A 21898-nucleotide genomic window follows, 5' to 3' on the forward strand; every position below is an offset into this window, starting at 1 on the left:
GTGTCTACTCGTGTCTTCTAGATTCTTCTCCATTTGGTTTTACCAAAAAATATTCTTTTTAGCTTGATATTCTTCAAATCTCCTCTGTATTTCCTAATACACCCTAGCAGAACACAGATTCTACAAAATTGTGGAATTCTGTTAGATAACCCCCCCTATACTACGTTGATATTATGTTGTATTGATCCTTTTTATGATTAGTTGATGGGTTGCTTTATGGTAGTTAAGGACTGTCAACATAGATGAGCACGATGACCAGCTGATACCACCTAACAGTGGCACCAAGAGGGCTGATACCACCTAACAGTGGCACCAAGAGGGCCAGCAGCACGAGCACCACGACCTCTAGCCCCAGCAAGAGATCTAAGAGCCCAGAACTTTTTATTTATAACAGTCAAATTTTTCAACATATACATGAAGCATTAAATGTAGATAAAAGCCTAATTGTACAATTTAATTATAAATCGTGAGATGAATCCTTTAAATATCTATGATTAGCAATAATTGCTACAATCAGTATATACTAATGAGGAATTAACTAGACTTAAAAATTTCGTCTTGTGGTTTCTAGACGACGAGCTATGTAATTTGTTTTTAGTTTATGTTTAATACTTTAAATGTGTGCCGACATATCCGATGTGATACTCAAAATATTTCTTTTCACGAATTAAGGCAGGTTTAGTTCATGACTGGACACATATATAAATTATTAAATATAGATAAAAAATAAGGCATGTTGTGCTGCTCCAGATAAATTTAAATATAGATAAATTTAAAGATTGGGAAGTAGAATGGAATTGGTCGGTTAGTTCTCCTTTTATCTTCTGTTTTGGGCATCCCAGTGTTGAGCTCATATCAGGTGTTGGTTTTTATTTTTTTCAATTTTGTTTATTCATGTTTATCCAGTTTGAAGATGAATTTAGAAGATATCTTCCAATTTATATTGATATGTTGAAGGAAGTGGATGCAATGGAAGACACTTTAGAGGTATTATTCTCTGAATAATGTACATGCTGGATCAAACTTATTATTCAATAATGTAAGCATTATATGAGGGTCAAAAAATGCTTGTGCCTTTCACATTTGATGATTTGAACATGATATGGTGTTTATGGAGTTTACCTTTAGCTAACTGGCATGCAGTTTGTGTTAGCTATTAACATTTTTGTGACTGTAGCTTGCAGGAGCAAATCTTACCAGTGGGCATTTGAAAAGATATTATAAGAGATGTTTACAGATAATTTAGATTTAGATACCAAACATAAATACTTTTAAATATTATAATGATATAATGACTTCTTAAATCCAAGATGGTTCTCATTGTTTGCTGATTATTGCTTTTGCATTTGTGGACAAGATGAATTTCTGTATGATTGAATCTACATTTGCAGCATGATTATTTAGACCGGGATGTTCTGCTTCACAAAATTGAACCCTGAATTTAAATTGAGGTATGCCATTTACAGTAGGGAGCATCCTCATTTGATGGCCATCTCATATATGCGAAGAGTATGTGTATTGTTACTTCAACTACTAACTTTTGCATATGGACATATATGTACACTAATGATGCGTATGTATGCATATTACATTGATGAAGCGAAAGTTTACTTCGACGACTCAAGTTAGAAATCACAAAATAATGCACGAGATTCTTAGCAAACTCATTACTCTCACTCCATACATCAAGGTACTTGTCTCTATGTTTTAGGTATCATCAATATCAAGCAGCATGATTTATATTTTAGATTATTTTCAGGGTTCTGACTGTCCTTATAGGCTGATTGATGATCTTGAACAAAAATTTGGAAAATCACTTAGCATTTTTGATCCTTATGCTGTGGAAGACTCAGTTCATGTGAGTGTTCACCTTGTTAATTCTTGTACTTTTTACAGGATTCTTGTAATCTGTTTAGTTAGAAGTACTCTATTTGAAGACCTTTCTAATGATACTTATTGTCCCAAGGCTAACTGTTTCTTTTTCTTTCAGTTCCTCTTCGATTCTGTACTGTATCTCTGGGAGCCTCAGTTTCATCCTCTGATCCGTGAAGTAACTTGTGAACATTTAAATATTTTTCATCTTTTTTGAGTTTCTTTTGTGTGATGATAATGGTTTTCTTGTGTAGGAACTCAAGGATTTACTTCTATGGATAATTGGCCAGTTAACCAAAGCCAAAGAATTTGAGCAATTTAAGGTTTTACTCTTATAATATTTTACAGTCCTCTTTGAACTTCGTCAATCAAATTTCCTTATATTTTCTTTCAGCCCCTGACACCCAACCTGGAAGATTTCATGCCACATTTGAAACCTTAGGCAATGTTGTACATTGCAACTAGGCTTGAAACATCCGTGGTATGCCATTTGGTTTCCAAGTTTTTTTTCTTCTGTCTGCCGTATATTAGTTTTTATGTTTATTGATGCTTGTGCATAATGCTTTGGTTCTAGTTAGCACTTCATATATCATATGCTAATGTATCCTTAGACTTGGAAAGATTATATTTGTAGGGGGGTCGGCAATGAATTGGGCCTGTTTGGCGCCCTGCTGCTGATGGCTGCTGGCTGCGGCTGTGGCTGCAGTCCCCCCTGAGCGGCGAACAAAAATAAAGAAAGTTATGTTTAGAAATACTAACTTGAACTTAATCTCAAAGAATTCCTTCCCATTTAGAAATCATATCATGAAAATGGGTATTCATGTGCCGTTATGTATAATATGCTGTTGTACAGTATACACAAGTATCAATATGAAGTTTGCTAGGTTTGATATATCTTCTTGTTGCATCACATGAGATGAGATGTGCTGTTCATTTGTTTAAGTAATTCTGTATGGTTACCACAATGGCCTTTAAACTTCTTAACAATTAGAAAAATTCTCTGTTGAGTTTTTTGTAATAACTCATAATTTGTGGTCAAATGATGCTTAGTGATGTTAAGATTACTAGATTGCAATGTGGCTACTTTTAGTAGTTTGAGAATGTTTGGTGAAATATCCACGGCAATAGAATTCTGATTTGCGAACTAGTCTGTAGTCTAGTGGTCATAGGAGCCATAGGAGCCTTAGTAGCACCTCATGTCTTGAGTTCGACTCCTCGTGAGGACGAATTTAAACAGACCTGAGTTTTTTAAAAAAACCCTTGTCGCCTGTATTCCTAAGTTATCATCCTGGCTTGTCTAAGGCGCCTCCACGGTGTTTCTTGGCATGTGCACGAGAAGTTTCTTTTTAATGCAATACCGCGGTGGTCTTTCCCCCTCTGGTCGAGTTTTTTATAGAATTCTGGTTTTGATTTTCTTGGTGAAATTAGTCCAATGTAGTACTTTTAGCAGTTTGATAATGTTTTCATGAAATATCCATGGCAATAAAATTCTGATTTTGTTCTTCTTGTTTAGGCTGAGCTGTACATAATTTTTGATTGGACACAGACTTTGTTGGAGTATGTATTTGTAGGCCCATGAGGCTCATGTATGTGACTATATTGCTACCCTTCTAGGGTTAGCATAATCAATGAATCAGAAACTCTAACATGGTATCAACAGCTTAGGGTTCCTTCCTGCCCAACCCCAGCCGCCGCCTCCTCTAGCCAGCGCGCCGCCGGCAGCCATGGCCGGACGGCTGACTCCCCCTCCTCCATCCTATTTCCACTCCTTTCCTCCTCTCCCCACCTCCACCTGGGCGCAAATTGCGCGGAACCCGCAGCCTAGACTCGCCGCCCCTGCCTCCAACGCTTCCGGCGCCGTTGCCGCCCTGGCCGCCGGCGCTGCTGTGGCTTTGGCCGCGCGCGCGGGCCCGCGGACGCTGCATAGGCCGCAGCGCGCACGGATCCAGGGGACGCGCAAGCGGACGCGCCTGCCGGACTTGCGGACGCGCCTACGTCCGGGACTAGACTTCATGTCCTGCCTGCGCCCGGGCTGGACTTCACGTCGGATTGGCGGACGACCTGGGCGCGGCCACCGCAGCCGCCTACGCCTGGGGTGTCGCCGCCGCCATTGCAGCTGGCCTCGGCATGCCTCTGGACCCAGCCTCCCTGTCCGAGGCTCTCCTTATGGCCTCGGGGACTCTGCCCAGGGGGCCAGCCCCTGGCCTAGCCGCAGGACCGAGTGGCACGGCCCCCTTCCCCGCACCACCTCCGCCGCCCGTGACGCATCGTCCGGACTCCACCCTCATCGCCGCTCTCGTCACTGCTCGTGCTGCGGCTGCGGAAGGCCAGGCTCGCGTGCGTTAGGCCGCCCTCGCTTGGGAGCGCGAGCACGACGTGGCCAACGCCTTGGCCTGCCAGATCGCCGAAGCAGAGCCGTTCCTCAGCCTCCCGGCCTCGCCTGATGTCGGGACCACGTCCTCGGGATCGGCCATGGTCATCTGGCACGATCCGGCCGACCTACTCGTGGCACAGCTCCACTACCAGGCCGGGGGCGTCCAGAACATCCGCCTCCTTGTCCTGGCCATCCTCGAGCCCGAGTCGCCTCCTACGCTTGCTGGCGCGACTTGGTCCTCCTCACCCTCCGCCGCTACGCCCTTGACGACCATGTCCTCCTTGACACCGCGGGTGCGGTCCCGACCCCCTCGTGGCTACGCCTCGACAGCATCGTCCTCTCCTAGATTCTAGGGACGATCTCCCTGGACCTCCACGACCTCGTCCGCAACACCCCGAGCGCTCGTGGGGCCTGGCTGGCACTCGAGGGCCAGTTCCTGGGCAATGCCAAAGCCCGGGCTCTGCGGCTCGACGGAGCTTCCGCACCTTCATCCATGGGCGACCTCTCCGTCAGCGAGTTCTGCCACCAGATGAAGGGCATGGCGGACTCTCTCGGCTAGCCCATGGAGGACCGTATCTTGGTCCTCAACGTTCTCCGCGGGCTCAGTGACCGCTACTCCTACCTTCGGATGTGGATCACCCGGCAGCGGCCCTTCCCCACCTTCCTGCAGGTCTGTGACGACCTTGTCATGGAGGAGCTTACTCAGGGCCTCCAGCCTGGGTCCACCTCTGCCTCGGGGTCCTCGTCTTCCTCGACTGCTCACGCTGCCACTCCTCCGCCCCGTCCAGCCCCGCCACCACAGTCGTCACTTCTTGTCCTCTTCCCCTGGGCCGAGCGAGGGTGGGGGGGCCGTGGCGGGGGACGTGGAGCAGGTCGTGGGGGCAGCACGTCGCCGCCACCCCCACGAGGTGCACCCTGGCCATCCTTCCGCAACCCATGGTCAGGGCGCATATCCATGTGGCCATTCTAGGCTCCCGGTGGTGACCCTCGTCGGCCGGTGGCCATGCTCGCTGGTGTTTCCCTGAGGTTTCCCTCTGCGACACCATGAACGGAACCCCCCGCGTCTACGTGGCCCGAGCCTGCCGGCTGGGACCAGTCAGCCTTGGCCAACTCCTTCAGCACCATGGCCGTAACACCACCAGTTGGGCCGGAGTGGGTCGCCGACTCTGGGCTACTTACCACACCACTCCTAACCCCGGTATACTTTCTTCTTCTATTCACCCTCCTTCTTCCTCTCTTCCTTCGTCCATTATGGTGGTCTATGGGTCCTGTCTTCCGGTCACCTCTGTGGGCGCCGCCGGACCCTATGGTTCCTTTCGTCTTCCTGACGTTCTTGTTGCTCCCTCTATGGTTCACAACCTTCTTTCAATTCGTCATTTTACAATTGACAATTCTTGTTCTGTGGAGTTTGACTCTTCTGGTCTTACTGTGAAGGATTTGGCTTCTCGGTGTCCTTTGCTCCGATGTGACAGCACGGGGCCCCTTTACACTCTTCGCTTTCCAGCATCTGCCTCGCCTCCTTTGCCAGTTTTGTCAGCTGTCTTCGCCACCACTACTTCCACTACTTGGCACTGACGTCTCGGCCATCCTGGACGTGATGCCCTGATGCAGCTCAGTTGTAGTTCCGATATTCGATGTACTTGGGCTCATGATGAGCACTTGTGTCATGTGTGCCAACTGGGCCGTCATGTTCGTCTTTCTTTTCATAGTTCTTCTTCTCATGCGGCCTGTATTTTTGACCTTGTACATTGCGACTTATGGACATCTCCTGTCATGATACAAGTACTATCTTGTGGTGGTTGATGATTATTCGCATTATTCCTGGACTTTTCCTTTACGTGCAAAATCTGATGCTTTCTCCGCGCTTGTCCACTTTTTCGCTTGGGTGTCCACAGTTCGGCCTCACCGTCAAGGCTGTCCAGTGTGACAATGGTCAGGAGTTCAATAACTCCACCTCCCGTGCCTTCTTTCTCTCTCACAGTGTCTAGTTGCGCATGTCTTGCCTGTATACCTCCTCTCAAAACGGCAAGGCTGAGCGCATGATTCGCACAACCAACGACACCGTGGTACTCTTCTCCTTCAGGCCTCACTTCCTGCTCGCTTCCGGGCCAAGAGCTTGCACACCTCGACTTACCTCCTTAACTGCTTTCCTTCCGCTTCCTGCCCAGCTTCCACGCCACACCACGCTCTCTTCAGTACCCCTCCTCGCTATGATCACCTTCGAGTCTTTGGGTGTGCGTTTTACCCGAACACCAGCGCCACCGCTCCTCACAAGCTGGCTCCCCGTTTGACTTTGTGTCTTCCTTGGGTACTCCCCGGATCACAAGGGGTACCGATGCTACGACCTTACCTCTCGTCGAGTCCTCATATCTCGCCATGTGGTGTTCCAAGAGTCTGTCTTTCCCATTTCCGCCACTACCACTCCTGCTTCCACCACGGAGCATGACCTCTTCTCTGTGTTTTCTACTGACCCGGTGGTCGAGCCACCTTTGTCGGTGTTTCCTGCTGGTACTGCTACGCCACCTGTCGCCCGTGACACCTCGGGGCCTCTACCCTGCCCGGGTCTCGAGGGGTCACCTTCCGGCCCGGCCACTGCGCATGATATGGGTCCTGGGTCGGCGCCTCCGACTCCGGCACCACCAGCACGCTTCGCCCAGCCAGTGCGTGTCTACTAGCACCGTGCAACCATCGTGGGTCCCGGGTCGGCGCCTCCAACTCTAGCCCCACCGGCACGCTTCGCCCAGCCGTTGCGCGTCTACCAGCGACGTGCGCCGGTGGCCCCCTCTACGCCGGGGTCACCTACGCCACCACCGACGTCTTCCCCGCCAACGACAACAACCCCGCCGCCGAGGCCCCCTGCTACCAGGGTCGCGATGCTGATGTACCACCCTCTGCTTCTTCACCGACACCCGCGTCATGTTCACCTGATGGTGACGCGACACGCGGCTGGTACCCTGCAGCCCCGGGCTCTTGCGGCGATGCCCGGGGACTCGCAGGTCTCCCCGGTACCCTCTTCCGTCCACGAGGCGTCGCTGGACCCTCACTGGTGCCGCGCGATGGAAGAGGAGAATGTGGCCCTCCTCGCCAACCAGACCTGAGATCTGGTCCCTCGTCCGCCGGGCTCCAACATCGTCATCGGCAAGTGGATCTGAACCCACAAGCGCTGGGCTGACGGCACTCTTGAGCAGTACAAGGCTCGCTGGGTTCTCTAGGGCTTTACTCAGCGCCCCGGTGTCGACTACGACGAGACCTTCAGCTCGGTGGTGAAGCCGGCCACCGTCCGCACGGTGCTCCCGCTGGCTCTCACGCGTGGGTGGCCCTTGCATCGGCTGGACGTCAAGAATGTCTTCCTACATGGCATTCTCACTGAGACAGTCTACTGCAGTGAGCCGGCGGGGTTTGTTGACTCTTCTCGTCCCGACATGTGTCGGCTCAACAAGTCTCTCTACGGCCTCAAGCAGGCCCCCTGGGCGTGGAACCATCGGTTAGCTACCTTTCTACTGACTAAGGGATTTGTGGAGGCCAAGTCAGATACCTCTTTGTTCATCTATTACCATGGCGCTGAGACTGCATACTTGTTGCTCTATGTTGATGACATTGTCCTTATAGCCTCCAGTGAGTCACTCCTTCGGTGGATCATCGCCTCTCTTCAGCAGGAGTTGACACACAAGGCAAGCTCTCAGAGGAAGAGGGCACACCAGTGACAGATTCCACTGCCTATCGGAGTCTTGCCGGGGCACTTCAGTATCTCACCTTCACCCGGCCGGACAACACCTATGCAGTTCAGCAGATATGTCTCCATATCCATGATCCTCGGGAGCCACACCTCACCGCTCTCAAGCGGATCCTTCGCTACCTCCGTGGCACCGTCGACTTCGGTCTCCTCCTTCACCGACGGTCATCCTCCACCGAGCTCGTCGTCTACACTAACGCAGACTGGGCCGGGTGTCTGAACACCCGCCGCTCAACCTCTGGCTACGCCGTCTTCCTAGGCGGCAACCTAGTGTCCTGGTCGTCCAAGCGCCAGCCGATTGCCTCCCACTCCAGTGCCGAGGCGGAGTACCGTGCTGTTGCTAACGGCGTGGCTGAGGCTTCCTGGCTTCGGCAGCTCCTTGCCGAACTCCACAGCCCTCTCTCACGGAGCGCGCTGGTCTACTTTGACAACGTCAGTGCGGTGTACCTCTCCACCATCCCGGTCCAGCACCAGAGGACCAAGCATGTGGAGATCGATCTACACTTTGTCCGGGATCAGGTCGCTATCGGCGATGTTTGGGTCCTCCACGTCCCGACCACCTCCCAGTTCGCCGACATCTTCACCAAGGGTCTCCCGTCCTTGACCTTCACCGAGTTCCACTCTAGCCTCAACATCACTAGTGGCTAGTTGCGTCTGTGGGGGGGGCTCGTGTGTTGTATTTCTATTTTGTTCAATCTGCAAACTCCGCTACGCCGGTAGTTCAGACTGCGGGGGGGTGTTGGAGTATGTATTTGTAGGCCCATGAGGCCCATGTATGTGACTATATTGCTACCCTTCTAGGGTTAGCCTAATCAATGAATCAGAAACTCTAACAGACTTATCCTTTGAATTTACTGATTTCATGCAGTCTTTTATCCTTGCTGAACTGCAAAACCTTTTCTCATAGGTTATGAACTTGTAATCCGATCCCTTTTATCATCCCACCAGTTTATGTTAAGTTTGCTTGTGGCCATAAAATGTCATCATTGCATAGCATAGAAGCCTAGCGATGTGCATTTTATTGATGTTTTCATTGTTACTTGTTCATGTAAATTGCTGAAATTGAGAAACACTACATTTTGGTGCCTGATGTTTTTTAAAAAAATTGGATTTATTTTTTCAGTATGCTATGGCTGAAGCTCAATTACACATGCACGAAGAGTATGACCATTATTTGGGTTCTGGTAAACTGGATGGTTATATCTATGAGTCCATGTCTTTAGAGGTATTGTATAACAATGGTTAACTGTCATGTAGTTATAAATATGCTACAACAGTTTCATACAAATGCTGGCTGCTTATGTTCACCTTTTGCAGGGCATTTTTTATGAAAAAGACATTGACAGTTGGGCAGTGCCAGATCAGTTTTTGCATTTGGACCGTGATCTTATTAAATTGTCTCTCAAGGTGCTAATCCTGTTCAGTATTTCAAAGTTTGCTTTTGCTGAATTTATTCCTTGACAGGTATATACTTTTGTAGCGAAGAGCTGCAATTGTGCAATTGGACCATCAAGTTCTCACATATTTGAGTGGTCTAAGAGGTCTTCTCGAAGATGATTTGGTATGGACAAAACAAAAGGAAAAATAAATTAGTGTTTTGTCAAATGCGGACCTAAATATTTTCTCAAAACTCAGTAAATCTGAGAAAATCACTGAAGAAATTGCTGAGTGCCTTTTTTCCCTTCCCTATAATATGTTGCAATCAATGGTTTTATGTGTCAATTAGACCATGAGTTTTTGAACCTAACATTACTACTGTGTTTCATTTTTTTTCTCGAATACACAGGAGAGTTGTGTATCACTGCATTAAGGAGAATACATGTCCAAAAAGAAAAAGGAAAAGAAAACTATTTACAAATGCACCCGTTACAGAAAACACACAACCAAGCTTGAACAGAATCAAGCCATCTACCTAGCAGCCACTTCTAATTGTGATAACCCCTTAGCGCCAGTAAGGGACAAGAGATGAGCCTCCTCAAGTAAGGTTCTAATCACAAGTTGGATGTTGGGATTGGCTCCAATGAAGACACAGTCATTGTAATGCTTCCACAACATTCAAGCCCCTAGAGTAATCAGCGAAAACCTTTCTTCACTTCCTTGGGGAATAGAGCATTAACTCCATCCACCAGTCAAAGAAACCATTGTCTTCAGGGGATGGATAGACGTCTGGTAGTCTGTAGCGGCGAAAGAGTAGTGACCATATTGTTCTTGAGAAAACACAACTTGACAATATATGATTGATGGTCTCTGTAAGTAACAGGGATTGCAAGAATAGTAGATTATATTGCATTGAGCCCCATGGGCTGATTATATACAGTGTATAGGACTAACATCCTATGTCTAAGGCAATGCGGTACAATCCAATCTACACATAAGTCTAGGTGGGCTGGTCGGCTATAGAGCCCAACACAAACCCATGTACATATACATAATATGTCTAACAGATCCCCACAGTTTGATTGTCAAGAGAGCGGATGTTCAAGCTAGACCAGAACTCCGTGAAGATCATAGAAGGCAACCCTTTGGTGAAGATGTCAGTGAACTGTGATGAAGTCGGAACATGGAGAACATGGACGGCTCCAGTAGCAACACACTCCCGAATAAAGTGAAGGTCAATCTCAATATGTTTGGTGCGTTGATGCTGGACAGGGTTTGGAGACATGTAGACAGTGCTGCCACCTGTGAATATCTTTAAACATCAGGTTGTAGTTCCACCTTAGTAACCAAATCCGATAGTTCCAAAAATTCAGCAAGTGCAGAAACTGTCAAAGCACCCAGAGTATCCTGAATCCAAAAATTCTGATCCATAGCTTCATGTACCGTACGTCTTTTTACTCGCCTCTTATTAACTGCTGCAAAAAGGTGAGGACCTAGATTAGCAACTGACCTGCCTTTCAGCCAACTGTCGGTCCAAAACTAAGTAGATTTTCCATTGCCCACAAGCGAAACAACTGCCACAGAGAAGAAGGCTTTCACAGAGGGGTTAACTTGCATCTGGAATTCATCCAAAGGATTAGCAGGCTCTGTCTTTGCCAGCCAGAGCCACAATTTTAACGCCTAACCCAGACGTTTGAGGTCATGTAGTCCAAGTCCTCCCAACTCTTTGGGCATACAAACTCTAGGCCAAGCAATTAAGCAATGCCCCCCATTGGCCTCTCTTCTTCCCATCCAAAGAAAATTCCTTCTGATTTTGTCACTCTTTGCGGCCCCAGAGGGAGGTCCATAGCAATACAGAGATAGATCACCATGGAGGTCAACACATGTTTAACCAAAACCAGCCTGCCTGCTTTATTCATCGAGTTAGCTTTCCCACCAGGAAGCTGATCTGCAATACGATCAATGATCGGTTAGAATTGTGCGTCGGTAAGCTTTCTATAGACAGTAGTTGGCCAAGATACTTGCAAGGGAAATATTTAATTTCATAGGGCATATACTGTTAGAAACTGTAAACTACTTGATTAGGCTAACCCTAGGAGGGTAGCAATATGGTATAGCATACATGGGCCTAGCCACATGGGCCAATACTCATTCCTATACTCCAACACACCCCGCAGTCTGAACTACCGGCGCAGCGGAGTTTGCAGACTGGACACGAGAAGAACACACATAACACACGAGCCCCCCACAGACGCAACTAGCCACTGGTGATGTTGAGGCTAGAGCGGAACTCGGTGAAGGTCGAGGACGGGAGACCCTTGGTGAAGATGTCAGTGAACTGGGAGATGGTTGGGACGTGTAGGACCCGAACATCGCCGATGGCGACCCGATCCCGGATGAAGTGTAGATCGATCTCCATATGCTTGGTCCTCTAGTGCTGGACTGGGTTGGTGGAGAGGTATACCACGCTGACGTTGTCGCATCAGGCCAGCGCGCTCCGGGGGAGAGGGCTATGGAGTTCGGAAGCCTCAGCCACGTCGTTAGCTACAACGTGGTACTCTGCCTCGGCACTGGTGTAGGAGACAATCGGCTGGCGCTTGGACGACCAGGCAGGTTGCCACCTAGGAAGACAGCGTAGCCGGAGGTGGAGCGGCGAGTGTCTGGACATCCGGCCCAGTCGGTGTTAGTGTAGACGACAAGCTCGGTGGAGGAGGACCGACGGTGAAGGAGGAGGCCGAAGTCGATAGTGTCGCGAAGGTAGCAAAGGATCCGCTTGAGAGCAGTGAGGTGTGGCTCTCGGGGATCATGCATATGTAGGCATATCTGCTGAACTGCATAGGTGATGTCCGGCTGGATGAAGGTGAGGTACTGAAGTGCACCGGCAAGATTCTGATATGCAGTGGGATGTGTCACTGGTGTGCCCCCGGCCTCTGAGAGCTTGCCCTGTGTGTCAACCAGAGTAGAGCAAGGCTTACAGTCAGTCATCCTAGCTCGCTTCAGGATATCAAGAGTGTATGCCACTGGTAAAGGAGTAATCCGGCAGGATGAGGCTCAATAGTGACCCCAAGGAAGTGATGGAGTGCACCCAAATCCTTCATAGCAAACTCCTGCTGAAGAGAGGTGATGATCCAGCGAAGAAGTGACTCACTAGAGGCTGTGAGGACAATGTCATCAACATAGAGCAGCAGATACGCAGTCTCAGCTCCATGGTGATAGATGAACAGAGAAGTATCTGACTTTGCCTCCACAAACCCCAGGGTCAGTAGGAAAGTAGTGAACCGATGGTTCCACGCCCGGAGGGGCCTGCTTGAGGCCGTAGAGAGACTTGTTGAGCCGACACACCATGTCAGGACGAGAAGAGTCAACAAACCCCGCCGGCTGGCTGCAGTGACTGTCTTAGTGAGAACACCATGCAGGAAGGCATTCTTGACGTCCAGCTGATGCATGGGCCACCTGCGAGTGAGAGCCAGCGAGAGCACTGTGCGAACGGTAGCTGGCTTCACTACTGGGCTGGAGGTCTTGTCGTAGTCGACACCGGGGCGCTGAGTAAAGCCCCGGAGAACCCAGCATGCCTTGTACCGCTCAAGAGTACTGTCGGCCCGGCGTTTGTGAGTCCAGGTCCACTTGCCGGTGACGATGTTGGAGCCCGGCGGACGAGGTACCAGATCCCATGTTTGGTTGCCGAGGAGCGCAGTGTACTCCTCTTCCATCGTGCGGCGTTAGTGAGGGTCCAGCAAGGCCTCGCGGACAGAAGAGGGTACCAGGGAGACCTGCGAGTCCCCGGGCATCGCCGCAAGAGCCCGAGGCTGCAGGGTACCAGCCGCGTGTCGCGTCACCATAGGGTGAACATGACGCGGGTGTCGGTGAAGAAGCGGTGGGTGGTACACCGGCGTCGCAACACGGGTAGTATGGGGTCTTGGCGGCGGTGTCGGTGTCGTCGGCGGAGAGGATGCCACCGGTGGCAGAGGTGACCTCGCGAAGAGGGGGCCACCGGTGCCGATGGAGGCAGCGGTATCAGCCGAGTGCGTCGGTGGTAGATGCGCACCAGCTGGGCGAAGCGCGCCGGTGGGGCTGGAGTCGCTGGTCCGGGACCTGCGTGGTGAGCACGTCGCTGGTAGACGCACACAGGCTGTGCGAAGCGTGTCGGTGGGGCCAGAGTCGGAGTCGCTGACCCGGGACCTGTGACGTGTGCAGGGGCTAGTCTAGAAGGCGACCCCGCGAGGCCCGGGCAGTGTACAGGCCCTAGGATGTGACAGGCGACCAACGAGCTGGGGCACAGCCCAGTCAAGGGCCACGGCGGAGCAGTACCTGCAGGAAACACCGGTAAAGGTGGCTCGACCACCAGATTAGTTGGAAACATAGAGGATAGGTCAAGGTCTGGGGTGGAGGTGGGAGTGGTGGTGGTGGAAAAGGGGAAGACAGACTCATCGAACACATCGCAAGAGATGAGGATGCGATAAGAGGTAAGGTCATAGCATCGGTACCGCTTGTGATCTGGGGAGTACCCGAGGAAGACACAGAGGGTCGAATGGGGAGCCAGCTTGTGGGGAGTGGTGGTGGTGGTGTTCGGGTAACACGCCCACCCGAAGACCCGGAGGTGATTGTAGCGAGGAGGGGTACCGAAGAGAGCGTGGTGGTGTGGGATCTAGGTAGGCAGCGGAAGGAAGGCGGTTAAGAAGGTAGGTGGAGGTGTGCAAGCCCTCAGCCCAGAAATGAGCAGAAAGCGAGGCCTATAGGAGAAGAGTGTGCACGGTATCATTCGTTGTGCAAATCATGCACTCAGCCTTGCCGTTCTGAGAGGAGGTATACGGGCAAGACATGCGCAACTGGACACCATGAGAGAGGAAGGCACGGGAGTGGAGTTATCAAACTCCCGACCATTGTCACACTGGACGGCCTTGATGGTGAGGCCGAATTGTGTGGACACCTAAGCAAAGAAGTGGAGGATCGCAGGAAAAGCATCAGACTTCGCACATAAAGGAAAAGTCCAGGAATAATGTGAATAATCATCAACCATGACAAGATAGTATTTGTATCCAGACATACTGATGACAGGAGATGTCCATAAGTCGCAATGTACAAGGTCAAAAATGCGGGCCGCATGAGAAGAACTATGAAAAGGAAGACGAACATGACGGCCCAGTTGGCACGCATGACACAAATACTCATCGTGAGGCCGAGTACATCGAATATCGGAACTACGACTGAGCTACATCAGGGCATCACGTCCAGGATGGCCGAGGCGCCGGTGACAAGTAGTGAAAGAAGTAGTCGTAGCGAAGGCAGCTGACAAAACGGGTGAAGGAGGCGAGGCAGATGCCAGAAAGCAAAGAGTGTAAAGGGGCCCTGTGCTATCACATCAGAGCAGAGGACGCCGGGAAGCCAAATCCTTCACACTAAGACCAGAAGAGTCAAACTGTAAAACAACAAATTGAAAGAAGGTTGTGAATCATAGAAGGTGCAACAAGAACATTAGGAAGACGAAAAGAGCCATGAGTGCCGGCGACACCCACAGATGTGACAGGAAGACACAACCCATTGGCGACCATAATGGACGAAGGAAGAGAGGAAGATGGAGGGTGAACAAAAGAAAGTATACCGGGGTTAGGGGTGGTGTGGTAAATAGCCCAAGAGTCGGCGACCCACTCCGGCCCAACAAGAGGTGTCCAGAACATCCGGCTCCTGGTCCAGGTCGTCCTCGATCCAGAGTCGCCTTCCTACGCCTAGTGGTGGGACCTGGTCCTCTTCACCCTCCGCCGCTACGCCCTCGACGACCATGTCCTCCTTGACACCATGAGCGCGGTCCAGACCTCCTCATGGCTGTGCCTCGATAGCATCGTCTTCTCCTAGATCCTGGGGACGATCTCCCTGGACCTCCACGACCTCGTCCGCAACACTCCGACCGCTCGTGGGGCCTAGCTGGTGCTCGAGGGCTAGTTTTTGGGCAACACCGAGGCCCCGGCTCTGCGTCTCAATCCGAGCTTTCGGACGTTTGTCCAAGGCGACCTCTCTGTCAGCGAGTTCTGCCGGCAGATGAAGGGCATGGCGGACTCCCTCGGCGACCTTGGTTGCCCCATGGAGGACCGTATCTTGGTCCTCAACGTCCTCCATGGGCTCAGCCAAGGTCGCTCAGAGGACCGCGTTGTGGGGCACGCGGGGACCGGCCGATCCAGAGGACGTGGCCCCAACGTCGGGTGAGGCAGGGAGGCCGAGGTGCTGCTCGGCGTTGGCGATCTGGCGAGCCAAGGCATTAGCCGCATCACGCTTGCACTCCCAGGCGATGGCGGCCTCACGCACACGGGCCATGCCCTCCGCAGCAGCGGCCTGGGCTGCGACGAGGGCGACAGCGAGGGCGGAGCAGGACGTGGGCGGGGGCGGGGCGGGGAAGGGAGCCCCGGGCCAAGCAGCCGCGGCCTGGAGCATATCACCCGCGCCCGTGGTCTCCCTAGGCAGAGCAGCCGCGGATGGGAGGGGCGCAGCCAGGGGCCTCGCGCCCACGGCCAATGCTGAAGGCGCCCCGCCGGGCAGAGCGGGCGCAGCCAGGGGCCTCACGCTCACGGTCAGGCCCCTTCGGGCAGAGCGGGCGCAGGCAGGGGCATACCGAAGCCAGCGGCGGCCCGAACGTAGGCGGCCGCGGCCGCCAGATACCCGGCGGGCGTGCCTGTGAGAACGACCTCGGCTCCCACGACGTCCTCGGTGCCTGGTCCTGGCGCAGCACCCACCGGTGCATCCGCGGCAGGCGCGCCCGCGGCCTGAGTGGTGGCGGCGGCGCTAGCGGGCCTGGGGGCGGCGGGTTGGGGCTGGGAGGTCGTAATCTGCGCCTACGTCGAGGTAGGAAGGGAGGGGAAGTGATGGAAGTAAGAGGGAGGAGGAGGAGATGGCCGGCCGGCCATAGCTGCGGCGGCGGCGCGCCGGCCAGTGGCAACGGCAGTGCCTGGATGGGAGAGAGCAGGGAAGAAAACCCTAGGCTGTTGATACCATGTTAGAAACTGTAAACTGCTTGATTAGGCTAACCCTAGGAGGGTAGCAATATGGTATAGCATACATGGGCCTAGTCACATGGGCCAATACTCATTCCTATACTCCAACATATACAGCTGCAGAAGTTCAATGTGTTGGTCAGAACACTGGATAGGAGTGGCACTGTTTTTTTGGATGTTAGTTTTTAGTCTAGTGGTAGTACCAAAGTCCAAAAACATGAAGGATCATAGAAGTCAACTCCAGGTAAGAGGTGACTGGTCTAATGAACATAACCACATTGTCTGCACAACCACTACTGTCTTTCTGTTTTTTTTCCTCGAACACGCAGGAGAGGTGTGTACCATGATATTATGAAGAAAAGGGGTTGGGGGGGGGTAGGAACCCCTTTCATTTGATGTGAGGTTTTAAATTTAGCAAGTAGATTTTGGGTTTTATGTGTTATGTATGGAGTGTTTATAAAGCTAGGGAACATGTGAATATTCCTATTCCCTTACATGGTGTGAGTGACAGGATACAAGGATATGCTAGTATTTGATACAACAAGTTTTAAGCAAAAGAATGTAAATGATCATGTAAACATGGATTTGTGTGAATAACTGTATATCATTTAATTGTTTCCTCTGATGTATTTAACTCCAGAAGTCTAGCAAAGTTGGGAAATAAAAATTCCATGTATTCCATTCGTTTCTTGATTAATTAGATTCTAAATTTATCAATGCAATACATTACAGCGTAAAGAACGCCTCACAAATTTGTTGAATGAGCTCGAAGTATGTGGTTTTTTTGACATCAACAATCGCAGTATCAACTGGGTATGTTTTCACATAAATAAGTCATGCATTTTATGTTCATTGTTCAACACTTCCACACATATGAATTGTATCTATTGCTTATGTAGGAGAAAAGGTGTTTCACAGAGCTTATTGATAAAGTCAGCAATGAAGTTTTTGCTGAGCATTCTCTTCCCAGACACTATGTTATCCGGGGCATCATTGTATGTTCTTTTTCGTGGCCATTTATCTCTTGTGTTTGAACTTCCAAGTAAATAACAGATACAAATTCTGCTAATGTCAGGATTATAGAACAATAGCACTCTACAGGGACAAGTCTTGGCAATCCTTCGAACAGGTGGAGCACTGTATAATCTATAAAGATTTTATTACTTATATGTAACAGCACAGGCCGCGCAATACTCTGACATACTACCTCCATTCCAAATTATAAGACGTTTCAACTTTTTTAGATACACAACTTTTGCTATGCACTTAGATATACATTATGTCTATATACATAGTAAAATTAATGTATCTAGAAAAGCCAAAACATCTAATAATTTGAAATAGAGAGAATACCTGTTTTCAAGGAAAATGATGGGCAAACTAGTAGAGTAATAGTTTTCTTTGGCAGTTAACTTGTTTCACTGAAAGAAGTTAATTCGCCATTACCCATTACTTCGAAGGAAAGGAATAGGAGAATTTTTAACAAGATCCAGGAGTCAGCAATGCAAGTGGCACTAAGGGTAAAGGAGGAGATCGAGCAAAGAAAAAGGGCTTTAGCTTGGGGAGGGACCAATATCGCAGGGGGCATCGTGTAATCCTTTTGGGAGTTTTGGCCCTTTTGATCTGTACATAAACATATTTTCCCTTCTTAATTGAAAGGCAGAGCTCCTGCCATTAAGTTCAAAAAAAAATATGTTCTGTTCCCTTGAGTATTTCTTATCTATCATTATACGCTATACATGTGCATTTGAAAACTACTATGGTATATCGGCACTAAACACATATGGGCCACCAATAATGAACTGATGTTCTTTGTCTTTGTAGTCCTTAACAAACAATGGCCATCAATTGATCATCAAATTTATTGGTTGATTTCTTTTAGGTTGGTGAAGCGTGCAACAGATTGACCGCCTATCTTCCTCAGGTGCAGAAATGGCAATTTCCTTTTTTTTTCCTGAAATTGTGCACTTCAATAATAATGCGAACAGTCACTTATCATACAGCTAACTCTATTTCAGTTTTGGAGAGACACACGACACTACAAGCATAAATTTTATGACATTGTTCGAGAACCCTTAGAAAAGGTCAGCACCCTCTCTCTCTCTCTACCCTAAACTCTCTCACACACATTGTATTAAATAGAGCTAAGTTTACAAGGTTTACAGAGCAAAGTTTACAAGGGCTACTTGATGAAATCCTGCAAACAAATGATATTACTAAGCATGTATATCATATTATTGAGCCCACTAACTAATTATACTGTGACCTAGCCCCAATGACTGCCTTATGTCTACTATGTGTTTATTATATTCTAGTATTTGTTGGATAATTATTCATGCTGTTCTCATTATTCAAGATGCCCAAACTGTAATTTGGCGATATACATCATGATTTATGGGGTTGATCTTTTCCTTCTGTTGGAAAGTCTCCTGCTCACTTTTTTCTCTCTGGAACAACCCATAGATCTCTTGAACAATGCCTGAAAGCTGTGTCATTTCATTAAAATAGGAAAAAGGTACAAAAGGGTGAGGCTAGGGCCACCCCACCCAGACACATGCCCAGTCATCTTGTTCAATAGCTTTTGGTGCTGCAACTCATGGCTGCTTTACAGGTTACACTAGCTTATATTTGTAGAACAGAAGATTAAGTCGGTTTGAACCGAACCGACCTGAAAAACTGCTGCTAAGTTGAGTTGATTTGTACTTGGTCTGCTGCTGCTACCAATCTGGTACTGACACGCAGCACAAAACGAAATTGATTTCTAATTGTCACAAACTGAACTACTGTAGTAGTTAAGGTAACTAAAGAGCCATTCAAAATATGTATGATGATCAAGACTTATCTGACATCAACCACTGCCTTTGTTTTATTTGGATTTGGGCCACACTAATCGTTGTACCTAATTCCTGAAAAGCAACTCGCCAATGCCTTAGTCAAAGTGACAGCAAACTTATCGTAGGTATTGATTTATGTAGTAATACCATGTATCTCTTGAAGGGATCAGCATTTTTGGAGCTCACAAGCCACACAGAACTTGCCTAAGGCCACTCAATGGGAGTTCCATTCTTATTTACTAGGGTTGCACTTTTCGTGACATGGCAAAGTATATTTATTTATCGAAAACGTAGGAGAGCTGTGCATCATTGTATTAAGAAGTAAAAATGGGAAGGAACCCATACAACACACCCCAGGCCAGCCAAAGAGGCAAGCCCCCTCACACCAACTCACTAACTCATGCTAAACTCCACCAAACTCTCTGAATGGAGGCCAGTCAAGAGGGAAATTCCTCGAGCCCCAACCACCGACCAAAGGTTTCGCTCTTCTCCAGCAATGATCAGGGCTCTTGCAATATCAGGGCCTGCTCCATTGAAAACACACCTGTTGCGATGAGTCCATACAGTCCATGCCCCAAGAATTATGAGATAATTGATTCCTTGCAAAACTATGTTACCAGTAGCACTACTCACTCTATCCCACCAATCTAAAAATGAGAGATCCGTGGGCTGAGGGGAGACAGATTGCAGGCCAACTTGTGACAAGAAACGGAACCAGAATTCTCTTGTGAAGACAGAGAATAAGGAGATGATCAATGGTTTCTGCTGCTTGGTCACACAAAGGACAGCACTCAGGGTGAGGGAGACCCCGGCGAGCTAAGCGATCCGCTGTCCAACATCTATTATGAGCAACCAACCACAGAAAGAAATGACATTTGGGTGGTGCCCAAGTCTTCCAAATCTTTTCTCATGGCCTGAAAAGAATAGATCCCAAAAATAGGCCCTCATAAGCTGATTTAGCGGAATATTGACCATTTGAAGCAAGTCGCCATACGTGTCTATCTTCAATTTTAGGCTGCAGCTCAAAATCAGATAAGAGATCCCATAGGAGGAAGAAAATCAGTGATGACCCCAACAGTGAGAGCCCCCTGTATGTCTGAGATCTAAGTACGGTTGGTGAGGACTTCTTGTACAGTTCTCTTCTTGCGTCTCCTCAGCAATGACAGCGAAGAGACAAGGCGCCACATCTGCAATGCATTGCCCATGGAGCCATCGATCTGTCCAAAAATGGGTTGCTGCTCTGTCCCCAAGCTCTGAATAAATAGTCGTAGCAAAGAAGACCCTTGTTCAGGTATGTGGATTGGGAGGTCTGCCCATGGGCGATCAGGTTCTGTCTTTTGTAGCCAAAGCCATCGCATTCGCAGGGCCCTGCCGAGGAACTTGAGATCTGCAATTCCTAATCCGCCTAACTCAATAGGCCGACAGACCTTGACCAAAGCAATCAGACAGTGCCCTCATTGTGCATCCCTGCGGCCTTTCCAAAGAAATCCACACCGAATTTTATCCACTGCTTTGATGGCTCATGGAGGAAAATCAATAGCCATGAAGATATAGATAAGCATGTCAGTGAGCACAAACTGTACCTGAACCTTTCTCCCAATTTTGGTCATCAAATTCGCTTTCCAGCCCAGAAGCTGATCAGCAAGGTGGTCAATAATGTTCTGCACTTGCTCCTTGGTAAGTTTCTTCGAAGAGAGGGGCAGACCTAGATATTTGCATGGAAAACTTGCAAGTTCACATGGCAGCAGGTTTTGTACAGTTGCAAGATCAGTTTCACCACGTCTAATGAGCAGAACACTGCTTTTCTGTAAGTTTGTCTTGAGCCTTGTTGCCTCTCCAAACAGGTTAAGAATGCTCATCGTTAAATTGATATCCTCAGCCTCTGGTCTAAGAAATAATACCACGTCATCTGTTGAAGAAAGATGAAATGAGTTTTGTCTAGATAAAATCCCATGGGCACATCTCTAATGTATACGAAACACCAAAAATGAAACTATGAAAAGTAGGATCAGAGGTCGTTTCAACCATAAATATAGTCTTATTTATTTGGTAATATGGCATATTTGGAAACTTCAAAATGAAATTGTCTATTAAAATTGGCCTCAATATATTTTCAAATAGGTATTGACGATGGCCAACAGTTCAGTAGTTGCATGACCTAATTTAGTTTGAGCCTTTTTTTTGCATTTTATTTCTCTATATGCATGAGTTGCTTTCTTTTTGTACCAGTTAATTCAATAATGATGAGTTATTTATTTTTCCCAGGTCTTCATCTAGGGTGAAGGTCATTGGTGCCAACTAACCCTAATTCTTGACATGCTCTTCAAGGCTCACAACATCTGGAACCATCATGCTTTTCTTTTACTAATCGACTCCTGCCATATTGGTGCTGTAAATACAAGTACTTTCTGCGATCTTGGTAGCTGCCAGTACAAGTACTTTCTAATATTTGGTTAAAATTGTAATATCCCTTTTGTTTGAGGGCAATTGGTGGCAGATGAACTGCTTCGCTCTCTAGCCCACCCTGGTGGCTGCAGCATTGACAATGACCACCTCGGCAAGGAATGCCTGGGAAGCCTTTGTTAGATGTGTGGTATGCGAATGATTGTAATGTATAAACTGAGATGGTTTCTTGAGTAGAGAATCTCTCTATAAGAAAAGTGTACCGATATGAACAGTCTGAATACTAATCCTATCTGGGAAATGTTTTGAGCCAGGCTTGCCTCGA

At 48.7% G+C, this 21898-nt stretch overlaps 1 protein-coding gene across 1 annotated transcript; it reads left to right on the forward strand.

Moving 5' to 3' along the window:
• Positions 905-21886, forward strand: LOC110435779. The gene is made up of 15 exons (XM_021461820.1): positions 905-987; positions 1392-1509; positions 1601-1690; positions 1760-1858; positions 1991-2050; positions 2127-2195; positions 9103-9204; positions 9297-9386; positions 9460-9540; positions 17069-17149; positions 17236-17331; positions 17412-17465; positions 18219-18260; positions 18355-18420; positions 21436-21886. Exons 2-15 carry the CDS (start codon positions 1411-1413, stop codon positions 21445-21447), a joined length of 1041 nt encoding a protein of 346 aa, XP_021317495.1. The 5' UTR covers positions 905-987; positions 1392-1410; the 3' UTR covers positions 21448-21886.

Source organism: Sorghum bicolor, chromosome 5 (genome assembly GCF_000003195.3).
Source record: "Sorghum bicolor cultivar BTx623 chromosome 5, Sorghum_bicolor_NCBIv3, whole genome shotgun sequence".
Taxonomy (NCBI): Eukaryota; Viridiplantae; Streptophyta; class Magnoliopsida; order Poales; family Poaceae; genus Sorghum; species Sorghum bicolor.

Coding starts and splice junctions, on each gene's coding strand:
- LOC110435779 (XM_021461820.1), top strand. CDS start 1,411: ATGTTCTGCTTCACAAAATTGAACCCTGAATTTAAATTGAGGTATGCC. Junction 1,510..1,600: donor CCATCTCATATATGCGAAGA/GTATGTGTATTG, acceptor ACATTGATGAAG/CGAAAGTTTACTTCGACGAC. Junction 9,387..9,459: donor TTATTAAATTGTCTCTCAAG/GTGCTAATCCTG, acceptor ATACTTTTGTAG/CGAAGAGCTGCAATTGTGCA.